This window comes from Rhagoletis pomonella, unplaced genomic scaffold, assembly GCF_013731165.1.
Source record: "Rhagoletis pomonella isolate Grant_MI unplaced genomic scaffold, Rhpom_1.0 Rhpom_scaffold_00004, whole genome shotgun sequence".
NCBI classification, from domain to species: Eukaryota; Metazoa; Arthropoda; class Insecta; order Diptera; family Tephritidae; genus Rhagoletis; species Rhagoletis pomonella.
The window spans coordinates 3,617,020-3,642,766 of record NW_023458558.1 but is presented as its reverse complement, the minus strand read 5'-3'; the positions used below and the strand labels follow the sequence as shown (position 1 = coordinate 3,642,766).

Genomic DNA, 25,747 nt, shown 5'->3' with positions numbered 1-25,747 from the left:
TGTATGCGATTTGCATTTTTGCATTTGACAGCGCCCTGCAGAAAAAAAAGTAGCTTTTTTGCGGCATTTCTAGAAGATATATAACTTGTAGTTAGCTACAAAAAGCCAACATGAAACTAGTTGACAAGTAATGCAGGAGTAATGAATGAGATATTTTTCTTCAAACGCATTTCTTGCACTTCGCAAATACTTTTTCGAATTGAGGACAAATAAAATGAAGATCGAAATTTCATATTATCATTTTGAAGTTATGTCTGATGGAGTTAGAATATGGGACCACCTACAGCGGAGTAAGTATGTCAACAAATATGAAATGCAATAAAAAAAAATAAAGTAAATAAATAAAAAAATTAATGGAAAAAACATTTTGTTTTTCCTATTGATATTTTATGTCCAAAAGTAGTTAGTTACACCTTAGTTGACATCTAATGCAGAGCTAACTACCCTTGACTATTTCGCGGCCATCGCGATAGAAATATAGTTAGGTTTCGTCAAAGAAAATATACAGATAATAAGTGACTTTTAGTTACTTCCAAATCAACTTAAAGTTAGCTTATAGTTAGATGCATTTCCTGCAGGGTATTTATGCACATACATACATACAAGTCAATATTTCAACTACTATTAATCGTGCAGGCAAATGTGAGTGGATATTAGAAGGAAGACAAATATTTATACGCTTGTTTTTGTTGTTTTCATTGGTGTAATTGCGCATGGAACTGTCATGTAAGCACGATCGAGCACACAAACTGCATACGTATACTTAATAGGTACATACGTTTCACTTGTATTGTGTACTTTCTGCATAAATACGTAGAATAGATAGGATAGATGCATCACAGGCATTGCTTGGCTGCAGAAGCCAATTGGTATGCCCAGCATTATGTAAATACATATGTACATATGTATATTTTCAGATACATATGTACATGGTAGCTTAGTGGGTTTGCATGCTGTATGCAAGACATTTGTAAAAATCTTGAATCAACCAAAAAATAGCAAATCAAGGCTTTGAATGCATTTTTATTACCTTTTTTATGTTTTCGCCAAAGACAAGATAAACAGCAATGAACACCTTTAAAAAAAACGCGTGTTTTATTTTTTTTATTTTTTTTATGTGATGAAAATCGCACTAATATGGCTCATGTTTACATATCGTTTCGCTTCCCGAATCGCCCCGTAAGGCTTCATTGTTGCAATATTTTGTGACACACTGTTTCAAAACTCGTTTTATTTTCTGGCATCAATAAATCTAAAAACTGGGTAGGTGGTGAACTAAATAATTCGAAAATATAAATCAGGTAGCTTGGAGAAACCTGCTGAATCATATGAAAAATCTCCTGAAAGCTTCTACTGAAGCGCGAGACCAGGATATTTGGCAATGCTTTGAGGAAATCGCCAACGGCTCTGATACTGATACTGTACTGATGTGGATATGTTATGTTATGTTAGTTTATCTATGTTATGTTATGTCGCCTCAACTCCTCTTAATTTAGTGGTTGAATTTCAACCGCTGGGCGAACACTAGTTACTAATATTTTGCAATTCATATTGATTTATTAAATTTTAGTTCAATACAATCAAAGTGAATATTTCATGTTATGTTTGTAGCTTGAATGTCATCTTAATAATATCACGTATTCTACGTTTAAGTTTAGCAGGTCAAGAAGAAGGCGCTGAACTGATCCTTTTTCCTTGAGTGTGTGATCGTGTGTAACGCATAGACATAATCCTGCTTAAATACAGATATGCATATTTTATGACTGCTAATGCAATATGCTTGTTAATATGTGTGCGTGCGCTTGTACGCGCGAGTCTTATGGACGAACATGCATACTTACATACATCCATACGTATGTATGTGCATACGCAAATGCAAATCAGTTACTGAAATTCATATTCTCATTGCGCTCGCAACTCGACTTCCTTCACCTAGCTTGCGTTCCTCGCAGGCGACCACCCACCATCCACCATTCATGTGAGCAGCCTTGGCCTCTGCTGCCTTTGATATTCAAATCCCAAAACGTTTTGAGTTACAGCCTTGCCCATATAATCATGCATTTCAGTTATTTGTGCAAACATATACATACATACAGTGAAATAAATTCAGTTGCAAGTTTGCCTATTTGAAATTTCGCATTTGAATATCTTTTATTGCTCTGCCTACATTTGGTTTTTTTCTCTTTGTATTGCATTTTTATTTGCTTTTATTACTTTGCAGAAGTGCTCCATTTTTATTTAAGCAAAAAACGCCGGCAAATAAATATTTTGCAATCTACTTGGAGAATTTTTATCGCACACCAGTACATACTAATATATGCATACATGCTAATATATGCATGTGTGCATGTGCTTTCAGTCTCTCGAGTACGCCTGCTTTGGAGCCGTTCACTCGACGATGGCCATGACATTACTACTTATCTACTCGTTTGCGCAATGTCTGGCATAAAAACTTTTTAAGTAATTTAATTTAATTTCATTCTTTTTTTTTTTTTTTTGTAAAAATGTTCACCAAACTTTGGGCATTTAAGATGCCTAGCTTAAAAAAGAATTAATATTTGTTGGTGTTGATATATTCTTGCGACAGGGTGAGTAGATGATATTCATAATTTCAATGCAGCCGATATTTGCATACAAAAGTACATACATTAAAAAGATCCATAAAATCTCACTCCGAATGCAAGGGAGCCCATAAACTCAATTGAAGGACTAAGTGCTGAAGGATCTGTCTGCGATGGGTATAAATGATAGGAGCAACTTCGCAAATTAGAGAGGCTTCTTTATCTCGGTCTAAATCGACAAAATGTTTTAGTGTAAAACTAGATGAAAAAAATGCATTAAAAGACTTTAAATATCATTTTAATAAAATATGGCAGTTTTCTGGAAAAAGGTAGTTTATTTCCCAAGAAGGAGACATCTTTTTGTTTGGTTTTGGAAATCTTTCTGGTCCAGCTCATATGAGTTTATTTTTTGTTAACAAATGTTGAAAACCCTGATTTTTGGATCAGAGCACAGTGTGCAAAACTTAAATTTACTGTTCCAAATAGTCGAGAGTTTTATTTTTCAACCGTGGTACAATAAAATGGTGCTTAAATATTTACACTGTACGACATTTTCAGCTTTTTGTCTGGGGGGAATTGATGAAACCAAGGTTTTCTGAAAGTCTGGACTATAAATAGAAAAAAAATTGCCAGTTTCCCTAGGTAGGCGATTTTAAGCTTTTTTGCAGTTCAGTTTTACCAAAAACGACCGCTGAGTGCGCTTTGATGCAAAAAAACAATGTTTCTCCCACTGTTTTACGCCAACCCGAACGGCGATTGTATTTTTATGAGAAGCTGTTTCTCATGGCAGACATACACTCGGAGATTTGCCATTGCCTGCTGAGGGGCGACCGCTGTTAAGAAAATACTCTTTTTCTAGATTTTTTGCAATGTTGCTTTGACCAGGGCTTGAACCCAGGCCCTGCGGAGTGTAAGCGCGCACTGCTTACCACTACACCACAGCGGCCGCCTAAAAATCTAACAATACGGATGTCAAATTAAATGTGTTGAAGTAACTTTATTTTGAAAAGGGATTGCCACCTTTTTAAAGTTTAAATTCAATTCAATGAAATATGTATTACCATGTGGATGTCAAAAGTAAGATGTTTAGAAATCTGTATTACGAAAGCAATGTGCAAAAGTTCCATTCAATTGAAATGAACATATATGAATTACAACAATAATAAAATAATTAAAAAAATTTACATCCTATAAAGACTACCTACTGAAATGGCACAACAAAATGAAGTTCGGCACATTGAACATGCTCTGAAACGTCTGGATAATAAGACATTTTTTTAAGTAAAATTTATTAGTTGTTGTAATTTTTATTTGATAAGCTCGAGGCCCAGAAAATACATACAACAAAGGTTTTAGTTAGTTCAGTTGGTAGGGCACAATTAAGAGTTCCGGAGATGACCTCAGATTGAGGTCGAAATATCGACATCAAAGATTAACCAACTAAACTCTGTGGTATACATATGTATTATCTGGGCCCCAAGCATATCAAATAAAAATTACAACAGTTTACAATTTAAAGGCCGATAAAAAAAAATTAAAATTTATTACTTTCTGTTAAATAATTTAATTTCTTTTTTACATTACATTTGAAATCATACGGTTAAACCGAAATTTCCGCAGGCAGCGCTTGCCCATACCAAATGTCGAACATGAGTGTTACCGGGTTAGTATGCATATCGTCGTTTAAAGTACAAAACCGCGTATCAACGAAATGCCAAACCACGTATGTGAGTTTGGCAAAATTTTCTAATAATCTAAGTATCGATATTTCAGTATGAATGGATAAGGGCTTGATGCCAATAGCTTCCGGTGAGTAAATATAGCTTCGGGCACAAATATCAGTTACGCGGTTTTGTACTATAAACGACGATATATGCGTTATTTTAAACCGAAAACAATTACAAAAAGTAGGTTCAATAGTTTGGGAGTTTATCGCAAATCAAAGATAACTATTGTAATACTTGTAAAAATAGGATAAAATATACAACGTGTTATCTTAAACCTGGCATATTTTGCTACAATAATATTTAACCCAAAGTAGAAAAAATGCTGATCATCGTGCTCGAAATATTGTAATCCCTTCAAATTGAGTTTATGTCTGTCAATTACGCATAAACAATGCCATTTTTTTTTTTAGCAATATTATGTCCAACATATAGAAAATGGTTTACTAAAATGTTAACTCTTTAAGCTGCGTGTAAACAAATCAATTGCGTTATTAATCACCCATAAATCTGACAAAAAAGAAACGCAACTTATGAATTGGCGTGAATTTCATACATACATATGTAAGTATCAGCGGTTAACATTGATTGCAAAAAAACATTTGGGAACGCAAATGTAAAATAAATGAATTAGTTCAATAAAAAATATGTGTATATGAGTCACGCTAGATTAAATGTAATAGTCGGTTTGCAAGGAAAAACATCATAACTCAAAAAATGCAAATTAAAGGCTGTGTAATTTTTTTGGCCAGCCTGAACAAAAACCAATAACAACTAAAAAAAAAATATAGTAAAAATTTAACAGATATTGTAAAATTTAATTCGGTAGGCAAAACTTGCATAGAACTAAAATTTTGATATTGCTTGAATCAAATAGTGATTATTTTCTTGCTATAGACCTAATATTGTGAAAATTCATCCTTACCCGAAGATGGCGAATTCTGTATTTCTAGCTCAAACATTTATATATTTTTTTTTGTTTTACGACATTCTTCTGGCAAGCGAGCGATATGTATATTTGAAATTACGAAAAACTGAAAAATTTTAACATTCACGCAGGTGAAGTTTTAAACTAAAATAAAAAAGAATTCATATGCAAAATCCCTTCGCTATTATATATATTCGCTTCTTTTTTCGTTGTGATGCATGGCATTTTTTCAACTTTAATACTCCTATTAATCTTCATTTTTCAATTTTGTTTGTCTCTTTCTCGGTATTATCTACTATGGAAATAAAAACCAAAACCACAACAACAACAACAAAAACATGCACCACACAAACCACAACAACGACAGCAATTGTGGAGGGCGCACTGCGAAATGTCAATTTAATCATCGAACCACCGGCGGTCAGACGCGGCCAACATGCCATCGTGCGTTGCCTGTACGATTTGGAGGGGACGCCCCTCTACTCGGCCAAATTTTATCGCGGCCAATTGGAGTTCTATCGCTATACACCTGGTGAATTTCCGAATACGAAAGTTTTTCCATTTCCCGGCATACACGTCGATGTGAGTATACATACAGACAATTAAATTTGACTATGCTCCTTCTTTTTGTTTGTGTGATTGCATGTATGTATATATATGTATGTGTATGTGTGAAGGTAGCTGTGTGTGCGCGGCAGAGCTTTTGCATCATATCAATGAATTTATCTGCATTTGATACGAACACATATTGCTCTCATGTACATATGTATATAAGGGTGGTCCAAAAATGCATGTGAAAACGCAAAGTTGAATTATATAATGCTCTCACCCCATAGGATTCTTCTATGCCGAAAAAAATTATACCCCTGTTTTTTAATTAGAAATCAAAAAAATATTTAGAGTTCGCTTAAAGACCCCAAAGCTTTCTATGTATTTTATATCGCAAACAACAATTTTGGTAAAATGTTATAAAATTTTTGAACATCAATATTTTACGTACGAATAACATTGTTTCTCTTCAGGAGACTTATAATAACAATACTCAGTTGTTTATTATACAAGTTTTTTGTACCAGCGATTTTGTATGAATCCCCAATCGCATTTTTTGAGTGTTTTAGGGGTGCCATAATAATAGTTGATAATAGAAGTGGTTCATTAAAAAAATTGGTATTATTATTGGAAGTCACCTGAAGAGAAATGAAATTTTCCTATCTTTGAGCGACGTCTAAATATTTTTTTTGTATAGAAGAATCCGACTCTACTTTGTTTGGACCACCCTAATGGATATACATATGTATGTTTTTTACGAAGGCTTTCTGTCACTGACATTTAACCCTATAATGGTAAGCATAAAGCTGTAAGATACAATTTCTTAAACTTTTGGAATTGCGATACCTGAGTATGGCTATGCAAGGTCCTAAAGGTCGGTATGGGTGACCTCCGTCGGGAAAACATTCCGATATGAAGCGATATTCCGTCCACACTTGGCAATTCGTTCTGGAGATCGTGGGGAGATTAAAGGCTTTCCAGCAAAGAACGGTGTTTTCCCTCTTTGGGTTCCGGGCCACGTAGTTATTGAAGCTAATGAAGAAGTAGACAGACTTGTTAGCAAGGCAGCAACTGGTTAAGATCCTTTCTATGCAATAGGACCACACACTATCAGAGAAAAAGGAGAACTTTGGAGCACTGATGGGCATTGCCTTGCGCGCGGGCAAAGCTCTTTTAAGTTTGCTATACATTGTGTATAGGCGCGAGCAGAGTAAAAGCTCTCTCCTCCCAACGCTGCTTTGGAGTCAAGAGGAAACGAGTAGAAAAGCTCCAAGGAAAAGGTTTTTAGAAGAAATAACTAAAAAGAAAAGCTATAATAAGTTTATCAATCTCCCAAAGAACAATTCCATTACTGTATCAGGAAGTCAAATGACGTATGCCATATTTTTTTTGGAAATGCTAAGCACCCACTCTTCGATGGATTGGTTTAAAAAAAACTATTGGATTTTCTAAGTAAGCTAGAACCTGCCGAGTGTCCCTAAGACCTATAAGAATTTTCATATCTATGTATGCTATTTTGAGAGAAAGATCGCCCTGTCTCAGCTGCCGATTCAAAAACGCGCTATCTCAGCAAACGGTTGAAAAATGCCCTATCTAAAAATTTGGTTCAAGAACGTCCTATTTAAGCTGCTGATACATATATTGAATTTATATTGGGATAGGCGTTGGATAGGCGTGCTTCAATGCAATTCTAAAATAGAATGTTCCTCAGCCGTTTAATGAGATTGAGGTTTTCGAATCATTAGCCGACGATATACATATATGGCTTTCATGTTAAATATATCAGTTATTAATTGCACTTTTTCATTTCGATGAAGGGTTAAGTTTTTCATTCAACATACGTACGCAGCTATATGTGTTGCTAGTTGCAGATACAGAAAAATTATTTATAGCTGTATGCTTGCAGTTTTTCTTGTTATTTTGCTATTTTTGTGGTATTTTCCTGTGGCATCGAAAAGGAATTAAAGTTGAATTTTTTGCTGAAGAAGGGCAGGTTTTGTTTTTCAAATAGAATACACATTTTACTCATTTACACATATGTATGTAAACACGTATGTGTGTGTATACGCATACTTCTACGTAAGAGCGGAAATTAAAAATTTAAGAGACTGGTTATATAAGTAAGTGTAAAAATAACATAACTCGGTATTATGATTTTTGTAACAAGGTATATGAAGCAATTTCACTATCAGTCTATATTCAGATTCGTTTTGGAATAGAACTTCTGTTTAATTGGTTACATAATCTCCCCCCAGGTCTGACTTCGGCTATTGTGAACTCCTACATAGAATCGGATTCAGATATCACTAAGCTTAACTGCAGACGGAGTCCTTGGTGGAGGAATGGGCAAAACAATATTCAATTAGATCTAAGTGTTAAAAGAAACTCATTGACTTACTTTTGAGAAGAAAACAAAAGTCTTTCACCAAGGAAAAAGGGTTTCTGAAATAACTGATGGGCCCTTTATGACCAACTAAAAGGAATATCACAACTTCCAGCCGCAGTTGCTTATAACTGGTTGCTTACCACTGAGCACGAACTCAACAATCCACAGGCAGACTAAAATAGATCGTCCCAGCTCCGAGGTCTGGGGAGTCATCATTGATAAGGATAAACATATCTGAATCGATGCTTTTCAAAGCACTTGGAGAAGAAGAAATCTTCCCTACTTAAATCTAAATGCATTTTCCTATCTGCGGAACTATTTTATGACTTCATTCTGGGCAGGAAATGATTAGATATTTATCAACGATGGGTGTTTCCCGCGAAATTACAGTTCAGCAAACGAACTACATACTATACCTTATTTGGTTTTAAGACACAATATTTAACTTTGTATAGTATTCGCGAAATATTATCGCCAAATGGCACAGGCAAAACGGGTTAAACGTAAACACTAAGAATATTATCTTAGATATTTTCTCTGTAAAATAAAAAAAAAAAAAATTCAAGCAGTTATCTGGAAATTTTATTTGATGATTAACTTTCATATAATCTGGACTCCGACAAAGCTACAAAAAGGCCAAAGCCTCCACTTGAATCTGCTAGAAGCTAACCGGGCCATTTTCGAATCTTTCCTAACATGCGCTGCGCCTGTTTGGTAGAAGAATGCATAAGAAAAGTTCACACAGATGAAGTATACATACCTAGATTATACCACCCCTCTACTCCAAATTATCCATAAGAATCCCAGAGAGGAAGGGGCCACAGATTTAAACGCAGGATCGACAGCTACATATGTATATATAAAGATGGTTAAAAGCTTAACGAAAGAGTGGATAGAGGGATTTGCTCTGGCGAATTCCGGCTAAATCTTGTTTTTAGCTTACCATTGTAGCGTTTTTCAAGCAGAGATAAACGCCATAATGGAGGCAGCTGGGAGACTCATAACCTTCGCCCCTGCAGGATGGCCTATCGCTTTTTAATCTGACAGCCAGGCGCTATCAAATATTTTAATTTTAGCGGAACAACGTCCAAAGTAGCCACAGAATGAAGAAAGACTGTCAACCTACTGGCACCAAAAGACTTCTTGATTGTTGTATGGGTCGTTGGACACAGGAACATTCCTGGCAGATGCTTAGCCAATGAGCTACCAAGATTGACGTAAAGCGATCCATAGCTCTCACTCGGCTGGTCCGCTCTTCGCTCAGAATAGTAGTCGGGGTAAATCACCGGACAAATATTTCTCTCAATCAGAGACCGAAAATAACCGGCCCATTTATTGCGGTGTCATAAATTGTCATTTATTTCTTGTTATGAAAAATAAATCACTCACAATAACTTATCTAACAAGTTTTTGGCTTATGTGCATTGGTCAGACTTTTATTTGATTTGATGTTTTCTTTTTACGTTTCGAATTGGCCTTTTGTTTTAAATGCAACGGTATCCCCAAGTAGGTATGTTAAAAATACTGAGTGAATTGGCTCGGTAGTCATTCCATAAAAGATGTACGCAAAAAGCAAATTGGATAGTTAAAAACTTTAGTCTTAAACATTTTACAAGCCCATCGTGTTATTATTTGTATGTATATCGGAATTTCATTCGGTAAACATTGCGTATGAGTAACTTTAATTGCTTAGAGCAAGAATGGCTTACAAATGAGCAACAACGTGAGTTCGTTAGCGAGTAGTTGGATGCAAAACCGCAAAGAGAAAAGTAAGCGAAGTGGAGTGTGGAATGTGAAAAATGAAGTTCGTGCAGCAGCGTAGCCAAGCGATCAGTTATGCAAAAAGTGAGCTCGCAGGTGCATACAAACGCCCCCAAATACCGGAATTTCAGGATAGTTGCAATATTTCCATTGACTTTGACAAAATCAAGTGAAGAAGAAAAAAAAAACGAGAAAAAGCAGCAAACTCAACGAATATTTGTGCATTTTCCCTGTGTTTTTGCCGAACAGGCGCCTTTAGCGAGAGCTGTGTTTAGCTGCAGGCGCTGATATCAGGCATGCACACACACACATGTTTGCAAGCGAAAAACTGACCCAGCTTTTTAACTTGACTTTATTGCTAGGCGTTGAATTTGTCATTCCACCCACCAGTCATGCGCATACATACATTCGTGTTGTGGTTACCATACCGCATAGCCACACCACAGTGTCGTAGCCATTGCTGCCTTCCACAGTATATGAACCGTTTTTTTTTGTCGCGCCAAAACCGAGAGTAGCATGCGCACACGCACAAATAAACTGATACCAGGCAATAGCATAAATATATCTGCAGCTTTTTGCAATGAAAACTTTTCATTTAAATTTAGTAGCATGTGGTGTTAGCGCCTGCCATTGTTTGTATATAAGTCTAGATATATATGTTAATACTCGTATGTGCATTAGGGTGGTCTTTAAAAACTCAAATGATACAACCATAGTCGAAGGCGTCACATATAATTTTTGGTTTCGAGTGGAGTCGGTTATATGTGATACCCTTTACTATAGTGGTATCGATTATGGGTATTAGATAAAATAAAATTAGTTTACATTTTTTTGAATATCCATAGAGGAATATGAACCTAACCCCCTATGCGACACGCCTTAATTGTCTCCGATCGCGACCAAAATTTATAAGTGATATCTTCGACTATAGCAGCATCGACGTAGGCGTTGAGTCTTAGGAAATCTGATGTAAAAAGTTGCTTCCTACATTTAATTACCACCCTAATGTGCATGCCTACAAATGCATGCCGCTGCATATTTGATTCGCCCACGGGCGAAGTTGGTATTACCTGTATAAAATATTTTCGGTTCATCGTTGAACCGCGTGAGGTGCAAGTCAGCAAAGGAACTTTAGCCCACAGCGCGACAAAAAAATGGGCAGGCATGCCTAAAACGTTTGCGCTCTGTAGTGTACAACTGCTTTGGAGTAACTTTCCGCAGGTAGATTATTGAAAAAGTTTGCACATTCCGTTACCTAGTTAAGCCTTTCGCGTAACTCTACCGCTGCTTGTCACAGTCCCCTCTGTCGCTTGAATACTATGTAGAAATGTAAGACAAGGGTGGTGACACTTCTGCACCACCGCAGAGATACACCAGCAACGGTTGACAATGGCAACTGCATTTGCATCTGTCCACCATTTTACCGATTCCAATTTTACCACATTCAAGTTATGCGGTTAGCTCTTTCCCATCCCGCCTCTTCTCGTTTTCATCCAATGCTACTTTAGCTGGTTCACTAACAAGTTAGTCGACTGGGTTTTTGTTATTAGGTATGCTGCTGGTGATAAACAGCTTGGTGAAGGCAATTTTTTGAATACATTTATATTTTGGTTTGTGTGCACAATACAACTGCATATATGAACGTACATATAAGCGGAAAAATGGGGCATTTTATGAAAAAAGTACATTCAAAAGGAAGAATATTAAACCCAATCTCTGTATTATACACATTGTATATATATGAAGATGTAGCTGTTTTCTTTGTAAAAACTTGGCTTACAACTAAAAACGATTTTTAACAAAATTTTAACACTATATTTCTCTGACATGCGGCACGGTCATAGGTAATATTTTGGTCCGCTAGGTGGCGTATGGGTCGAAATATTCGGGAAATCTGTTTTTACGAACCGATTTTGATCAAAATAGAAACATTGCTGAAAGTGCGACGTGAACACCTATAAGAAATAGGAATTCACTAGAGTCGAAATATTCATATTCACCATGCGAATTTGATGAAACTAAAAAAGTTTGCTGCGCAATATGAATACGCTGGAGTCGATCTGTATTTATGGTCCGAATCTGTATATATGCTCCGATTTTTATGACATTAGAAATATATACTAATGGTGCGAGGGAAAAACGTCTATGAAAAAATAATCCGCTACGTGGCGCCATGAGATGCTGGGAGGAATACGCAACTAACCTAACTAAGTACAGCAAAGAGATCAGGAAGACGAAGGGGGAAAGTTTCAGAACATTCTGTGAAGGTATATCGAATAGTCCAGCAGCTACGAGGCTACAAGAGACTCTAGCTAGAGGAACAGTGGAATCGGAAGAAGCATAAAACGTCCTGATGGCATCCAAACCAGAAGTAAATATGAGAAAGCAACAACTTTGCTTACAACATACTTCCCGGAGGCCACTACCTTGGCACTGCAGCCGCAGGTCCGCCGAACTATACCGTGACCATGTGACTGGAAACTGACAAGAAGTAGATTCAAACATAGAATTCAAAGAGATGGGAGTTGGGCTCGTTTGAACGCTAAAAGGCCCCAGGGGTAGATGGCATCCGGCCAGTCATGCTGCAGCAGGGTGGAGAGAATCTAATACCAAATCTAGCGGATATAATGAAAAGCAGTCTTGCGGAAGCTTACGTTCCACAGGTGTGGTGAAGAGCGTGAGTAATCTTTTACCCGAAGGTGGGTAAAAGGAATCACCGAAAGTTTCTGAGCACCCCCAGCGTTATTATTTAAAGATGTTAAAGATAAAGAAAAGGATGGTGTGCCAAGTTAAGCCAAAACCGTAATAATTCCAATTACTAGGAAAAGAGCCCTACCGGGTATGAGAGACATAATCCCAGACGAAACTTCTATGAATGAAAAATGTGTACGCGATCACCTCCAAGGCCACGAAAGTTTTAATGGTATGCAAGACTTGGCAGGAAAATCCTGGAGATGCATTCCCAAGATCATAGAATGGCTTTACGTTGTGATAGTCACTGATTACCTATGGTGCGGTAGCTTGTGAGGCGCACATGCTCGACTATGGCGCATGAAATAGATTCCCAACTTGAGCCTCTTCATATAAGAGTAGGTGGCAAAAAAAAACTGTGATTAACTTTGATAGACAGGGATCTGGAAGCTAGAGTCATCGCTCCCAGTAGCTCTGTTCCCCAGAGAAGACATAGGTAGAACCATAGTATTTGAGTTTCTCTGACTTCAAGGGTCTACTTCAGGGTTGCATACTGCACTGACACATAGATGGATGGACGGATAGTGAAGGGGCTCCTTTGCACATAACCAGATTATTTGTTCCTATGGGAAAATTTTCAAACATCTTCCAAGCAACAATCCTCGTCATCTATATGCGGAGACTATAATGATTATCTATCCTATGAAGTAATATCATTGTTAGTCCTTCGGTGCATTGAGAAGCTAACCTCCCTTGGCAGAAAAAATAACATCAAGTTACGAGGCGGTGGCCTGTTTTGCTAGAGACTAAGGGGTCACTTACACAAGCGGGGGGAAATGGTTCAATGATCTTTGCAAGTTCTGCGACTCGACTAGCTCAGTATCATGCAGTCTGCAGAAGACGTGAGAGCAGTCTAGGCTTGATGTGGCCAAAGCTTAAGCACATCCACTCCCAACCGCCGAAGGCGCTATTGAACATTCTGAGATATATAGGCTAAGAAGAAGTATTTAGGGCACAATAGATCGCCAGGTCGCAATGCAAACCTCATTACAATATCTATCTATCTATCTAAGCCTGTATAATATGTAGTAGCAGAGTTTAGAAATCACGCCCTCATCCCATTATTTTTTTGTATAAATATAGTCATAGCACCGCCTAATTGTGATAAAATATTTATAGATACATATATAAGTTGATAGGTATTAATGCGAGGCATTCATCGCAGTCCAGAGGTCGGTTGTACCCTCAATTTTTTCAAAATAATTCTTGTAAAACCTAGTCTCTCATAAAGTAAACAAAAAGTATGGAGTGAGTGTACTCAGACTGTGCTCATATAAAGCCTCCCAAGTATTCTGCGATGATGCCTCATTGACCGAGTCGTAAAAGCTAACTTATGCCGGTTACCCCACACCATGCAGACTTGTGTATGAATAACTATTAATATTCTGTTAGTATTCCAAGTTTCAATTTACGCTGAGAACACTTTTACATTTTCCTCTATTCACTTGTGGCCTGGTAAACAGGCTAGCTGGATTTCGTTGTATCAACTAAGAAAGTTAAGTTTTTAAATGTACTCAAGGAGCAAGGGAGATTTTATTTTAATCATAAAAGAGAAGGAGGACGACCTATATTTATGGCAAAATTAAGCTCGCATATTTCCCTATAGGATTAGCCACCTTGGTTCTGGGTCCAATGATTCCTGCGATTTTCGAGCAGGCTCTTTATCAATGCAAAGAAACCGCAAATGTCTATATTAAATTACAAAAAAAAACTATGCTTTCCCTTTTGTTACATCTCGAAAGTATTCCAAATCAAAGTCTTTAGCAAAATTTAGTAGTGTTCTTTTGGTAGCTTGCATCTTTAGGGAAAGAGGCTCCGTTCAATAACTAAATCCAGCACTGTCGTCGGAAATATGTGCACTGCACCAATTTACTATTATGGAGACACATGTTTACTGTTGTAGCACCGTTAGTTATCGCCAACACGTGGACAAAGTAACTCATGAGACCCAGACTGCCGTCTGGTTTTCCTATCACCATATACAGTCATCATAGGATTATGGCGCTGAATCTCCAGAAATTGTCTGCCAGACGCTTACACAACATTAAAGGTTTCGTATCTTTGATGATTGTTGCGACCAAATGTTTCTTTCATAGAAGTTTGGCAACTAGGATTAGTCCAACATACTTTGCTTCGCTGGTCGCACTATATACGACGCGTCTAGAGATATATATATTCATGATGGGCAGGACACGTTTTCCTGCTAAACCATACTTTGGTTAGTCGTAGGCACCCTTGTTCTTCGCAACAGAGTGTGCTCTCGAACTTTCTTGTGGTAGTGGCGCCTACGTCAATAGCATTTACTTGACAGCTGATTCCATTGCCAGAGAAAAGCTGAAAGAGTTCATTGACCACTAAGTTCTACAGCAAAGGAGGTGGAACCTATACCTGTGGACAACGCTGTTTAGTTAAAAGTCTTACACCGGTGTCGTGAAAGGTATCTCGGTATTCGGGCCGTCGATATGGGGTTGCGTCCGTGGACCTTCCTGCTCTAAATGCATGCTGACAAGGATGTTAATCGCTCAGCCTATTAGAAGAAAATTTCCTCGAATTTCTGTGCACCAGTAAAGGAACCAAACAACTGATTAATCACACAGCCCTAGAATAATAGTAATATAGTGCTCAGCGAAGAAAATTTTATAACATCTTTGTGATTATTGTCAAGAAGAGAGAAGTTTTCTCTAAAAGGCTTTCGCCTCTTGTTTATTTTGTATAAACAGATTATAGCACCACTTATTTATGCTCTTGATAATTTTAAGCAGGAAAAAGTTATTTTGCTTGAAACTGCCAAATTCGTATTAATAAGCTAAAGAAAATGCCCTCATTTAATTTCTAATCCGGTAAAAATGCTCAAGAAGAATTAAGCCCAAGTGTTACTTCATAGCTACTTACATAAACTATATTCCGTAATAGCTTCTCAGAAATGTTTACAACTGCTTGCAGTTTTCTTCGTACTATTGAACAATTTTGTAATTTCGCCTCAACAACTTCGCTTTTGTGTAAAATGACTCTGAATGCTATTCTCTATTGGAAAATTACGATGCTGCTACTAACAGTCGATTTCGAGAATGAAATTTACGGTTGCCAACTAGATCTCTCAAAAACACTTAAAGCAGTTGCATCAAAAACAGTTGGCAAAAATAACCCCTTAGTGAAGGCAAGCGGTGGTAAACAGAAAGTTCACACACAGTCCTCAACTACCATTGCAAACTTTACCAACAATTTACTTTTTATGGCGCTGCGGTTTGAATGATTTAATAAACTTAAGTGCTTTTTGTGAGTAATGCTGGTAGAATTATGCCCAGAGTAATTTACAGTTGCCAATTCCAATTCCAAAAAAAAAAAAATAAAAAATATCAAAAAAATTTCACCAACATCTGCACCTTCGGTTAGACCAACATTGAACTTTGCTTTTCAGTTCTGCTTTCTGAGCGCTTTCACGATTCTAAGTATTTCTTTTGCATATAAATTTGATTTGTAATTAGTCAGCAGCATAGCAGCAAATTGCGCCACCATTTTCGAATAGTCAAGCGTTTTATTGCTCAGCAGACGGAAAGTTTATTAGGTAGAAATTTGCATTTCCCCCTTTGTGTGAAGCGCTAGCGACCTTCAAATAATGCATTTATTTAAAATACCATTGCGTTTATAGTATTTTTTTTTTGTTAGGTTTTGTGTGATTGCGTATTCGTAAGTTTTTTAGTAGCTGGCATTATGTTAAAAATTTTTGCTTTAAATTTTAGTTTATTTTTTACTAATTTATTTCAGCTACTTTTAAAGTTATATTCTGCCTGCGTAGCACTACTTTTCGGGTAATTATACCAAAAATTTTCACAATATTTCATTTGTCTCCACAGGTGACCAATTCGAATGCAACGCAAGTGCTCATCCGCAATGTGGGCTTCGGTTTGTCCGGCAACTTCTCCTGCGAAGTGACAGCCGACGCGCCACTTTTCTCAACTGCCACCGCCACGGGTATTATGCAAGTTGTTGGTAAGTCAAAGCAGACAACTATTATACAGGTTTTTATGTTTCAAAGTTTGTTTTAAACTACCTTTTGCAATCCTTTATGATAAAATTTGTGTTTGTGTTTGTGTTTGTTAATTAAGCTTCCTCTTTCGTTGTTTTTTAATTAATTACATTTTTAGAAAGACTTGGATTTGGCTCAAGCCGGTCGGTACGTGCCTATAAGTTGAATGCTAATGAAGTGGGAATGAGGCGGATTTTTAGAGATAAGAGATTCATGTTAAATATATTAAATGTAATATTATTACGAACAGAAAAAGCTCACTTCTGATTAGGTTTTTTGTGCCACATCTTTCACAGTACAGTACAGCTACGAAGCAGAAAAAGGCCATGCAGTAAACTGCATTCAGGCTTTGCTAATACCAGCAAAGATATTTAAACACTATTTTGTTTGTATTACAAAAATGCGCACAATACGGATTGATTGATTTGCATGAAGAGATATATGTATTTGTCAAATATTAGTTCTCGCTATGAGCGAATGCCAAGAAGAGGCACATTGTACTAACCGGGACTCTTTTAAAAAAGAAATAAAAAGTTAATAGGCGACAAAATGGTGCTACCAAATATGCGCTAATTTTAACCTGAGTGGAACTTGGGAGTCACTACAACCAACCGCAACAATCCGCTGAACCGCGGATTGGAATTAAAAAAAAAAAAAACCAGTTCCCCAGTGTGAAATTAAGAAAAAAACCGATAAACCGGCTATATTGTACATAGTTTTCATACAGCGAAAATGCTTATTAAATTAAACTAACAAGCGTAAAGAAGGTTTCATTTTGCCTGTATGTAAAAATTTCGGGCTTTTTAATTTAGATTTCACAGAAAAAATTTTAGTTAGCAGTTTTGTAGCCCATTTAATTTAACTATAATAAAGGGCAAGTTTAAAGTAGCTGAGACTTACCATTAATTTTTGGATTATTATTTTTGGCTGAAGATGTTGCTTCATATCAACGAATATATTTCATATGAAAAAAAATGACTGGCACTTTCAGCAAAAAAAAAATTCAAAAATCAACAGTATGTCCTAGCTACTTCAAACTTGCACTTTCTGACACTAAAATTGAGTGGCCTATAGAACTGCATGCTCAAAATCTTTCTTAGAAATCTATTTAAATAGTTCGAAATTTATCAGACGCCATACTGGACCCGCCATTTTGAATTTTGCAATTCTGTCAACGGTTTCGAAATCAGCGACCCCGAAAACTCCCTAGTAAATATGAAATTTTAAATGATTTCTTTAAAGCTTCGAATTTTAGCCGCACTTTAGGGTTTCGGCCACACTGTGCGCCATCCGGTTACGCTGCATTTTGAATGGATCGAAGGAATTGATAGCCAAAGCTACTTTCAACCTATCCACAATATTTAAAGCATATTCTCTCTGGCAGTTTGATTAGTGCTACATGAAAAGTTTATCTCAAGAGACCAGTAGAAAGAAAACGTCCAAGAGCAGTCTACCTTACAAATACTACTCAGAGCCTCATCGGATCTATCCAGTATTTTTTCGAAGCCTTGATACCTAATTTGTGGCCCCAATTTGTGGCTCTTCCCCAGAACTTCTTCTTACTTCGTGGTGCCAATCCTGCTAGTTGCCGGTGTGTTGGTCCCTTTGCAATAACGGCATAACTCAAAATTTCATATATTGAAGTAGGGCCAATTAAAGATTTTGTGTTTCGTAATTTTGCTTGCTAATATTCATTTTTTTGTGTGAGTATAGTATATATTTAGTCATACGCCTATTCATAAAATATACGCTTTTTGCGTTATTTTTTCTTATGTCTATCACTTTTCGGTTCCTTCCGATTTACATTTAACGCAACGCTTGTTATAAGCGCTTGCAAGTGCAACGAATGTAAAAATTTATGTACTAGCAAGCATGATGAACCCATCTAGCGTCGTAGCCTTGCCAGAAGTTGGCGTATGGGTAGACAAAAAGGGGTCACTGTTTTACGTAAAAGCAGCTTTATACATACAAATGTATCTATGTACTTTCCTCTTACCAGCAACTATGCTGCTGACTATTTTAGCTTTAGCCAATGCAACGTAGTAGCCTTGATGTTGGCGATGGCGTTGATGAGGGTGAAAAGTGTTAAATGTTCAACGTAGGCAAAGGTGAAAAAAATAAACACAGCAAAAAACTAAGTCGTGGTAAACTGCTTACGCGCCACTTATCTCCCTTATCTCTTAGCAAGCGACGCGCGCTGATGTGCCCTGCCGCGCTGCATTATTTTATTTTCCAGCAGCATGTGGTAAGTTCGAAAAGATTTTGTGGAAAATTGGAGAAATTCTTCTATTAACAGGTCATTTCGTTCCGCGCGTGTCAAGTGATAATGGCATAGATAAGAAAGGGCGATGATAGGTACGATGGTACGAAGAAGTTTGCGCTTACATTAAAGAGTTGGGATATGAAGCAAAGAACGATATGTAAGAGTCATATCATAACACTGAAAAAATTTAAAAGCAAAGTAAGTGGTTTTCGTACCATATGGCTGTCCTGCGAACCATTTTCTCAGAGTATTCTGAATTGTAGAGAAATTTTAAAGAATTCCTAAAGATCTCATTCGATTTTTTGCCGAATTTTCTAGAATGAAATAAATTGTGGCCATTTCGATTCGTTTACGAAATTTCGGAAGAAAATCTGAAAATGGTGCTGCTTTGTGAAGAATTTCTTGCAGAATTTTTTCAGAACTTTCATTATTTTTCGTACAAAAATTTCTTTACGAGTTCATGTCAACCATTTCATAGAAATTTCTTTGAAGATTCGCAAAAAAAATGTTACATAAATGAGATACCCCTAAAGATTTCGGGAACTTTGCAGGGTTCTTTTAAAAACTGTAATTTTGTTATTTCTATTATATTTTGAGCAATAAAAAGGATTTTTTTTTTAATTTTTAAGTTTGTAAAATGAAGGTTTGCTTTTATTTTTAATGTTTAAACAATCAATAAGTTTGTTTTGGTTTTATCAAAAATCGGAAACTTTAGCCAAGTCCTTCTCCACATGGTCATTCCTCTGCTCCCACCAGCGTGGTTCAAGTTGAATACTTTCAGAGTTGGAGCGTCGGTGTCGAACGACATTGCCAACCCACCTGAGCCACTCTATTTATATTCGCTGCACTATGTCCATGACGTTGTAAAGCTCATGGTTCCATCGTCTGCGAAACTCGCACTGTATATCTTCCGCAAACTCTTGCTCAGGACAGCTGAAAGAGCTGCCTCATCCGGCTATGATACTCTAGTCTTTCCACGTAAGATTAATTTTCGAAGATAAGACTAACTTTAAGGAAAACTTTCAGTTAAAAGAAAATTTCTGAGGGTAGAAATGCTGCTCTTAGTGCTGAATTGGAAAAGGCTTGATCGACGCGTTCATTCTTTCGCAACATTCCTGTTCCGTGATGTAACAATCCTGAAGCCAGAGCTAGTATAGAAACTAAGTGGAGAGGTACCTGTAGTGTCAGCCGAAAACTCTGCTAAATTGCGTGTTGGAAAACAAAATTAACTAGTTTAATCCCTGATTACTTGGGACTACCTGATAATGAGAAATCGGACGACTTGTTCCGCACACAGCTAAAGAACTTTGGCGGCAAAATCTACCATCGGAAACTGGATAAATATTTCGCTTAGAAAAGAAAGATATTCAGCCATGTCAAACACTTATGTAACACATAATTTAAGACAGTGCCGTTGCTTCGTTAAGCAGATGGACCTGCAAACAAATTGTGCGATTGCTGAATGGTAGCCTCCATGATATAAATTCCTGTATGTTATCGACGTACGTGGCAACCTTATACGCCTCCAAACTTTGCATAAAGCTTTGGCAGCGATGCCTTTCAGAGAGGAACTGTTTTCTGTAAGCATTTTTTGTGTTATCTCTGACAATATCCCACATTTTATCTTTCTCAATAAATAAAGCCCATAAGTTAGCAGAAATTATATAAACCACCAGAGGTACCTGACCACGCCTTGCTGTTGCTCAATCTAATAAAATGGAAATATGAAAATCGGAGGAGAACTTATGAGATTTTTTTGCATTGTATATCCATCCACTTTCCGTTAATTTTCAGTCTCCCTTGAAGGTAATTCGGACATACCAATACGCCTATTATAATTTTCGGTCGCCGCCGGTCATCAGTGTGGGTTCATGTGAGGTAGCTCGTCGCTCATTTGATTAACTTCGCCGACCTACTATGTCAGCGGGTTCACTCTGTATTGCGATTCGAAAAGCAAATAATTCGGATTTGAATACTTAAGGCTATATGTTTGTGTATTAAGGTCTGATTATGGCAACTTAACTTAACGTAACTTAGAACTTAGAAAATCAAAATGAGGCAGACTTCGCCGAGGAATTAAGTTGCGTTAAGTTTCTCCTGTCCAAATATAAGCAAAATCTATTCAAGAAAATGTTTAAGGAACAGCCTCTAATATACGTTAAGTTTCCATAATCAGAGCTTAAGTCCTTGTGGGCTTTCGAATCACATTGGGCAAGTAGACCCATGGCATGCCTTTCCCTGGCATTCCAACTAAAACTAAAAAATTAAGAAAGAATTAATAAACGTTCCTTAAGTACCTTTCGTTTGATACCAAAACTGTAAGATATAATATGTCTTATAAATTTAATTTAATTAAATGTTTAAAACAAGTGCCAATCCTCTTTAGAAATATTTTCTGAATCAAGCTTTCTTAAACCACTTTATTTTGACATCCCTATTGCAAAATTTAACTCACCTTATCATTTTAGTTGAATTAAATTTTACAAACAGATGGCAACACTCGAAAAATTTTTGGAAATTTAGCTTTTTTAAGCCGCTTTGGTTTTATACCCATATTGCAATAATATATTGTTTATCTTATTAATTTAATCGATTTAAAATTTTTAAACATATGGCAACCCTCTTCAAAACGTTTTCCATGAAGCTTCCTTAAACCGCATATCCAAAGTGTAGGCTGATATCCAAATTGTAATACACACAGCAAAAAGAATTATTTTATTTGTTGTTGCTTTTTCCTTATATGTGGAACTTTTATTTGTTGTTGTCTTTTCTATGTGGACCTTCTCTTTGCTGCTGTTTTTTTGTTTCTTATATGAGATATTATATGGACAAAAGGTATTGTTCATATTTTTGACCATAACTCTTAACATGCTCCATATAAGTTTAAACAAATTGTAAAAATTTTGTGGTTTTTAGGTAAATGTGTTATATCATTTTTGATTTTGATAGGTTATTTTCCGTGTATTTGAACTCGCACGGCAACAATCATCTTCTCTGTAGATAAATTGAAGCCTCTCGCCTTTTCCTATCAATAACTTTCAACATTATTTATATTAAAAGGACCCCACAAACACACTTCTACACTGAAGCATTAAATTGGCTAGTCTACCCATTGTCAGTTAGAAGCAACAACTGGAGGTACGTCAGATAAGCACAATACTAATGCCACCACCGTGCAGCACCAATCTCACAGACACACACACACATACACATATACACACCCACAACTAGCAACTGTTAGGCCAAAGATGATTTCCGTCTTGCCTTCGTACTTACGTATTGTTTGAAGTTGTGCTGATTTAACGATTAAATAAGGTTCCCTAACCGTGAAAAGTTTAAAGAAGAAGATTATACTTAGATTTTAGCAAGCGAAAGTGGGAATGTGGAAACTACCAGCGAAAATAAATTGAAACTTTTCGCTTTTCCCAACTGTTTAGTTTATTCGTGGTAAATTGAATTCTGCGCTCACACTCGAGGCAGTTTTGTAAATTTTATGCATAAGGAGGTGAAGGCAGGTGCAGTATGTCATCTTAGCGTGTGCTGTGCTCTACGGCAGTGATGACTCGGTGGCGATGTGGCATCACTTAATGGCATAAAAAAAAACTAAAGCATAACTTATAATGTGGCATTCTAAGGGTGGATGTAGCAAGGATACTGTATCGTCTTCTGAAATGCAAAAATACGTAACAATAATCGTCGCTGAAATACAAAAAGTCGTAACAAGTAAAAAAGTTTAAAATTAAGTTTTTGATTGATTTTGTCGAATTACAACTCCCACATCATTTTTTGAACAAAAATAAAAAATATTAGTCTCGACTTTTTCCATTTCAGTTACGATGTTGTTACTTACGCCTTTTTCCTTTTCAGGTGACGGTATGTATTTTGCTGAGGCAAAATAGAGAACTACAAAACTGAGAAATTATTTATGCTCCCACAGGCACTGAAAAACCCCAGGCGCTCGTTGAGAGTTGGCGAGATAGCAGCGAATTCGAACAGCTGAGGAGAATCGGAGAGGAATACTTATACTTACCTATATATACAGACTAGTGTGTTTTGTTTTTTAGTCTAGTGTTTCACTTAGCCATTGACTTGATAGGAAGCATACAGTGGGTGATGAAACTAGTGAAACTAATTTGAATTCTACAGTATGCTATGTAACTTAAAACCTAAAATTAGAATTACCTAAATTAAAACAAATTTAAATGTTGGTATTTTTTTGTTTTGAGTATATCTGAGCGCACTTGTGAACAAGGGTATTATGACTTTGTTCACATAACAAATCGAGATAGATAAAGAAGCTAATTTAGCCATGCCTGTCCGTACGTCTGTCTGTCCGTGTGCCCGAAAACATAACCCTACAATGGTCACGTGGTCTACTATCGTATCGTATAGTGCTAAATATGTCTTCATTAACTGCTCGCTGTTGCTGTTGTTTTAGCAAAACTACTAAGTCTCGCTTAAGTCGGTTTGTCCATCGATCGTTGTCGTCGAGTTCAACTAATGGGAGGGCCAAGTAAGGAGCTCTTTCGACGAGATTGGACACGAGGAAGAGGGGTATTTGATAAAAGGGATTGAGCTGACATGCGAAGAGGTAGTTTGTGTCGTGGTGAGAATCTCCACATGTCGTACACTCATTGTGAATATCGGACACGAGTTTGAATAAGTAGCTTATCAAGTGGATACAATATCCTAACAGTAATTGGGCTTGAGTAGCGCCGTTCTCGCGTGACTGTTGAAGGTCTATGTCTGCGATAGGTAGTTACTGGGCTTCGATCACGGCATTTGTGGGTCGATACTTGTGGTACGTGGTGACCAACTTTCTGCGAATGTCGTTTATCAATCGTCAGTACGTCGCAAGTAGAGCAAGGGCCTGTTTTGATGCTAATGTCTATGGCATCACACCAAAAACTGGTTGCTCTGCATTTGGTTATGCTCCCATACAGGGGTATTTTGGGCCTCGTTATGGAGATGATGCTCAGGCAACACCGATCTCCGGACTGCGGCGTTCTGACAAGTTTGCAGCTTTGTACACTACGTCCAACTAGTCTGTGGCGCACAAACAGGCACAGCTGGCAAGCCAATTGCCTTGTATGTTGCCAAAAACGGTTATTTGTCTTTGTCACAGGTGCTGCCGGCGAGACACGTAGGGAACTTGTTGCGGCTCTGCACTTTGTTGAAAATTGCGGTTGTTTGCGCGGAGAGGGAAAGCTAGCTGTAAACCCTAATATTTTCGGGTTTGCTAACCGTCGGAAATGCCTGCCTGAAGCCTGGCCTTCTTCATCCAGCTGGTGGAGAGGGTCGCCTTGGATTTCGTCTGCAAAAGGGGTAAGGCTCCGTGCAGTGAAGAAGCGAGTTCGGAAAGTAAGCCGTTCACTTTCGAGCAGAGCTCATTCATTTCATTCCAAGATGCCAATATAGAACAGTTGTCGGCGTATGAGATGAGGGAAACTGCCTCCTGTGGTAGAGGAAGCTTCAAGATGTAGAAGTTGAACAGTAGGTAAAGAGTACACCACCCTTGGGAATCCCTTGCTTAATTTCACTTCGTTTTGATGTTTGATCTCGAAAGGTTACTGATGACTGCCGAACAATCATATAATTCGCCGAGCACCGTTTTAGTCCTTCTGCGATGCGCCGATGTCTTCTAGTAGCGTGGAATGACGGACGGTATACAGCTGCTCGCTCGGAACTACCAATCAGGCGACACATATCTGCTTGCGAAACTTGACAATATTTAAAATTCATTTAGATTGACGCTTCACCAGTTGAGGGGACTTTCAGTTAGAAGAATAATTTCTAACACGACATAATGTCGCATTTTCAAAGGCAAAAAAAAAAAATATTGGCTACTCTGGTACATACGTTCAAAATAAGATTTGAATGAAAAGTGCATGCGAAGACTTTTTCAATCAGCACAGTGTTTGAGGCGTTGAGTGGCACACCGACAGCTCGTTCTTACTTTCACTTCCTGTCCAATATATGTATGTATGTATACACATATGCAGATATGTACATATGGCTGTAAATATGTAACTACCTACTACTGATACGCTACTAACTGTATTAAGAAACAACAAATTTAAAAAATTTTATTTCAATAATATGCAAAATAGCAACGAGACAAGCGGAAATTGCTTTGGGGTTGCTATATTATGAACTATACGGGTACATGCAACATACATATACACATATCTATGTTTAGCTTCTGCTGCTGCGGGCATTTATGAAGCGGGAGTATTATAAAATAGAAAAAGTAATAAATACACATACATATATGTGTACATGTGTACATATGTGTAAAACTGCAAAATTGAATTTTTGCAAAGCATCGCTTTTAACGAAGCAACACACAAACACATACTTATGCACTCTCAAGCATGGTAAACATCTGCAATATTTCCTTTTGCCCTTCATTTTAACCATAGTCTGTCTTGAAATATTACGTAGGGAAAAGCACTGCGCGTAAATCAATAAAGACCATAACGAACCAAAGTGCGGAAAAAACATACCAAAACAATAATAAACATTCTACCAATTCTATTAACTACGAATACAAGTACGTATAGCATATAGATTATAATTTTTTTTTTTGTTGTTAAATCATTTTGGTGGGTGTATCCATTACTTTTGTGGCGCAGTGCAACTGTTGCTTTTCTTATTTATGCATGTGTGCATTAGTTGTATGCAAAGAGAAAGAGAAAAGGGTTGAGCATAGTTGAACTTTTAGTGGATTAAATTGGGTCAAGTGCTAGTTTGTTTTTAAATAATACCACTTCCGTTTGTGTATATTTCAGTGCACC

General features: G+C 37.1%; 1 protein-coding gene across 1 annotated transcript in view; it reads left to right on the top strand.

Moving 5' to 3' along the window:
• The window catches only part of LOC118736819, a gene marked incomplete in the record, with an annotated part of 156,699 nt that overhangs the window by 89,524 nt on the left and 41,428 nt on the right, over positions 1-25,747 (top strand). The window contains 2 exon segments of the mRNA XM_036466870.1: positions 5,581-5,795; positions 16,515-16,650. Coding sequence (XP_036322763.1) covers positions 5,581-5,795; positions 16,515-16,650 — 351 coding nt within the window.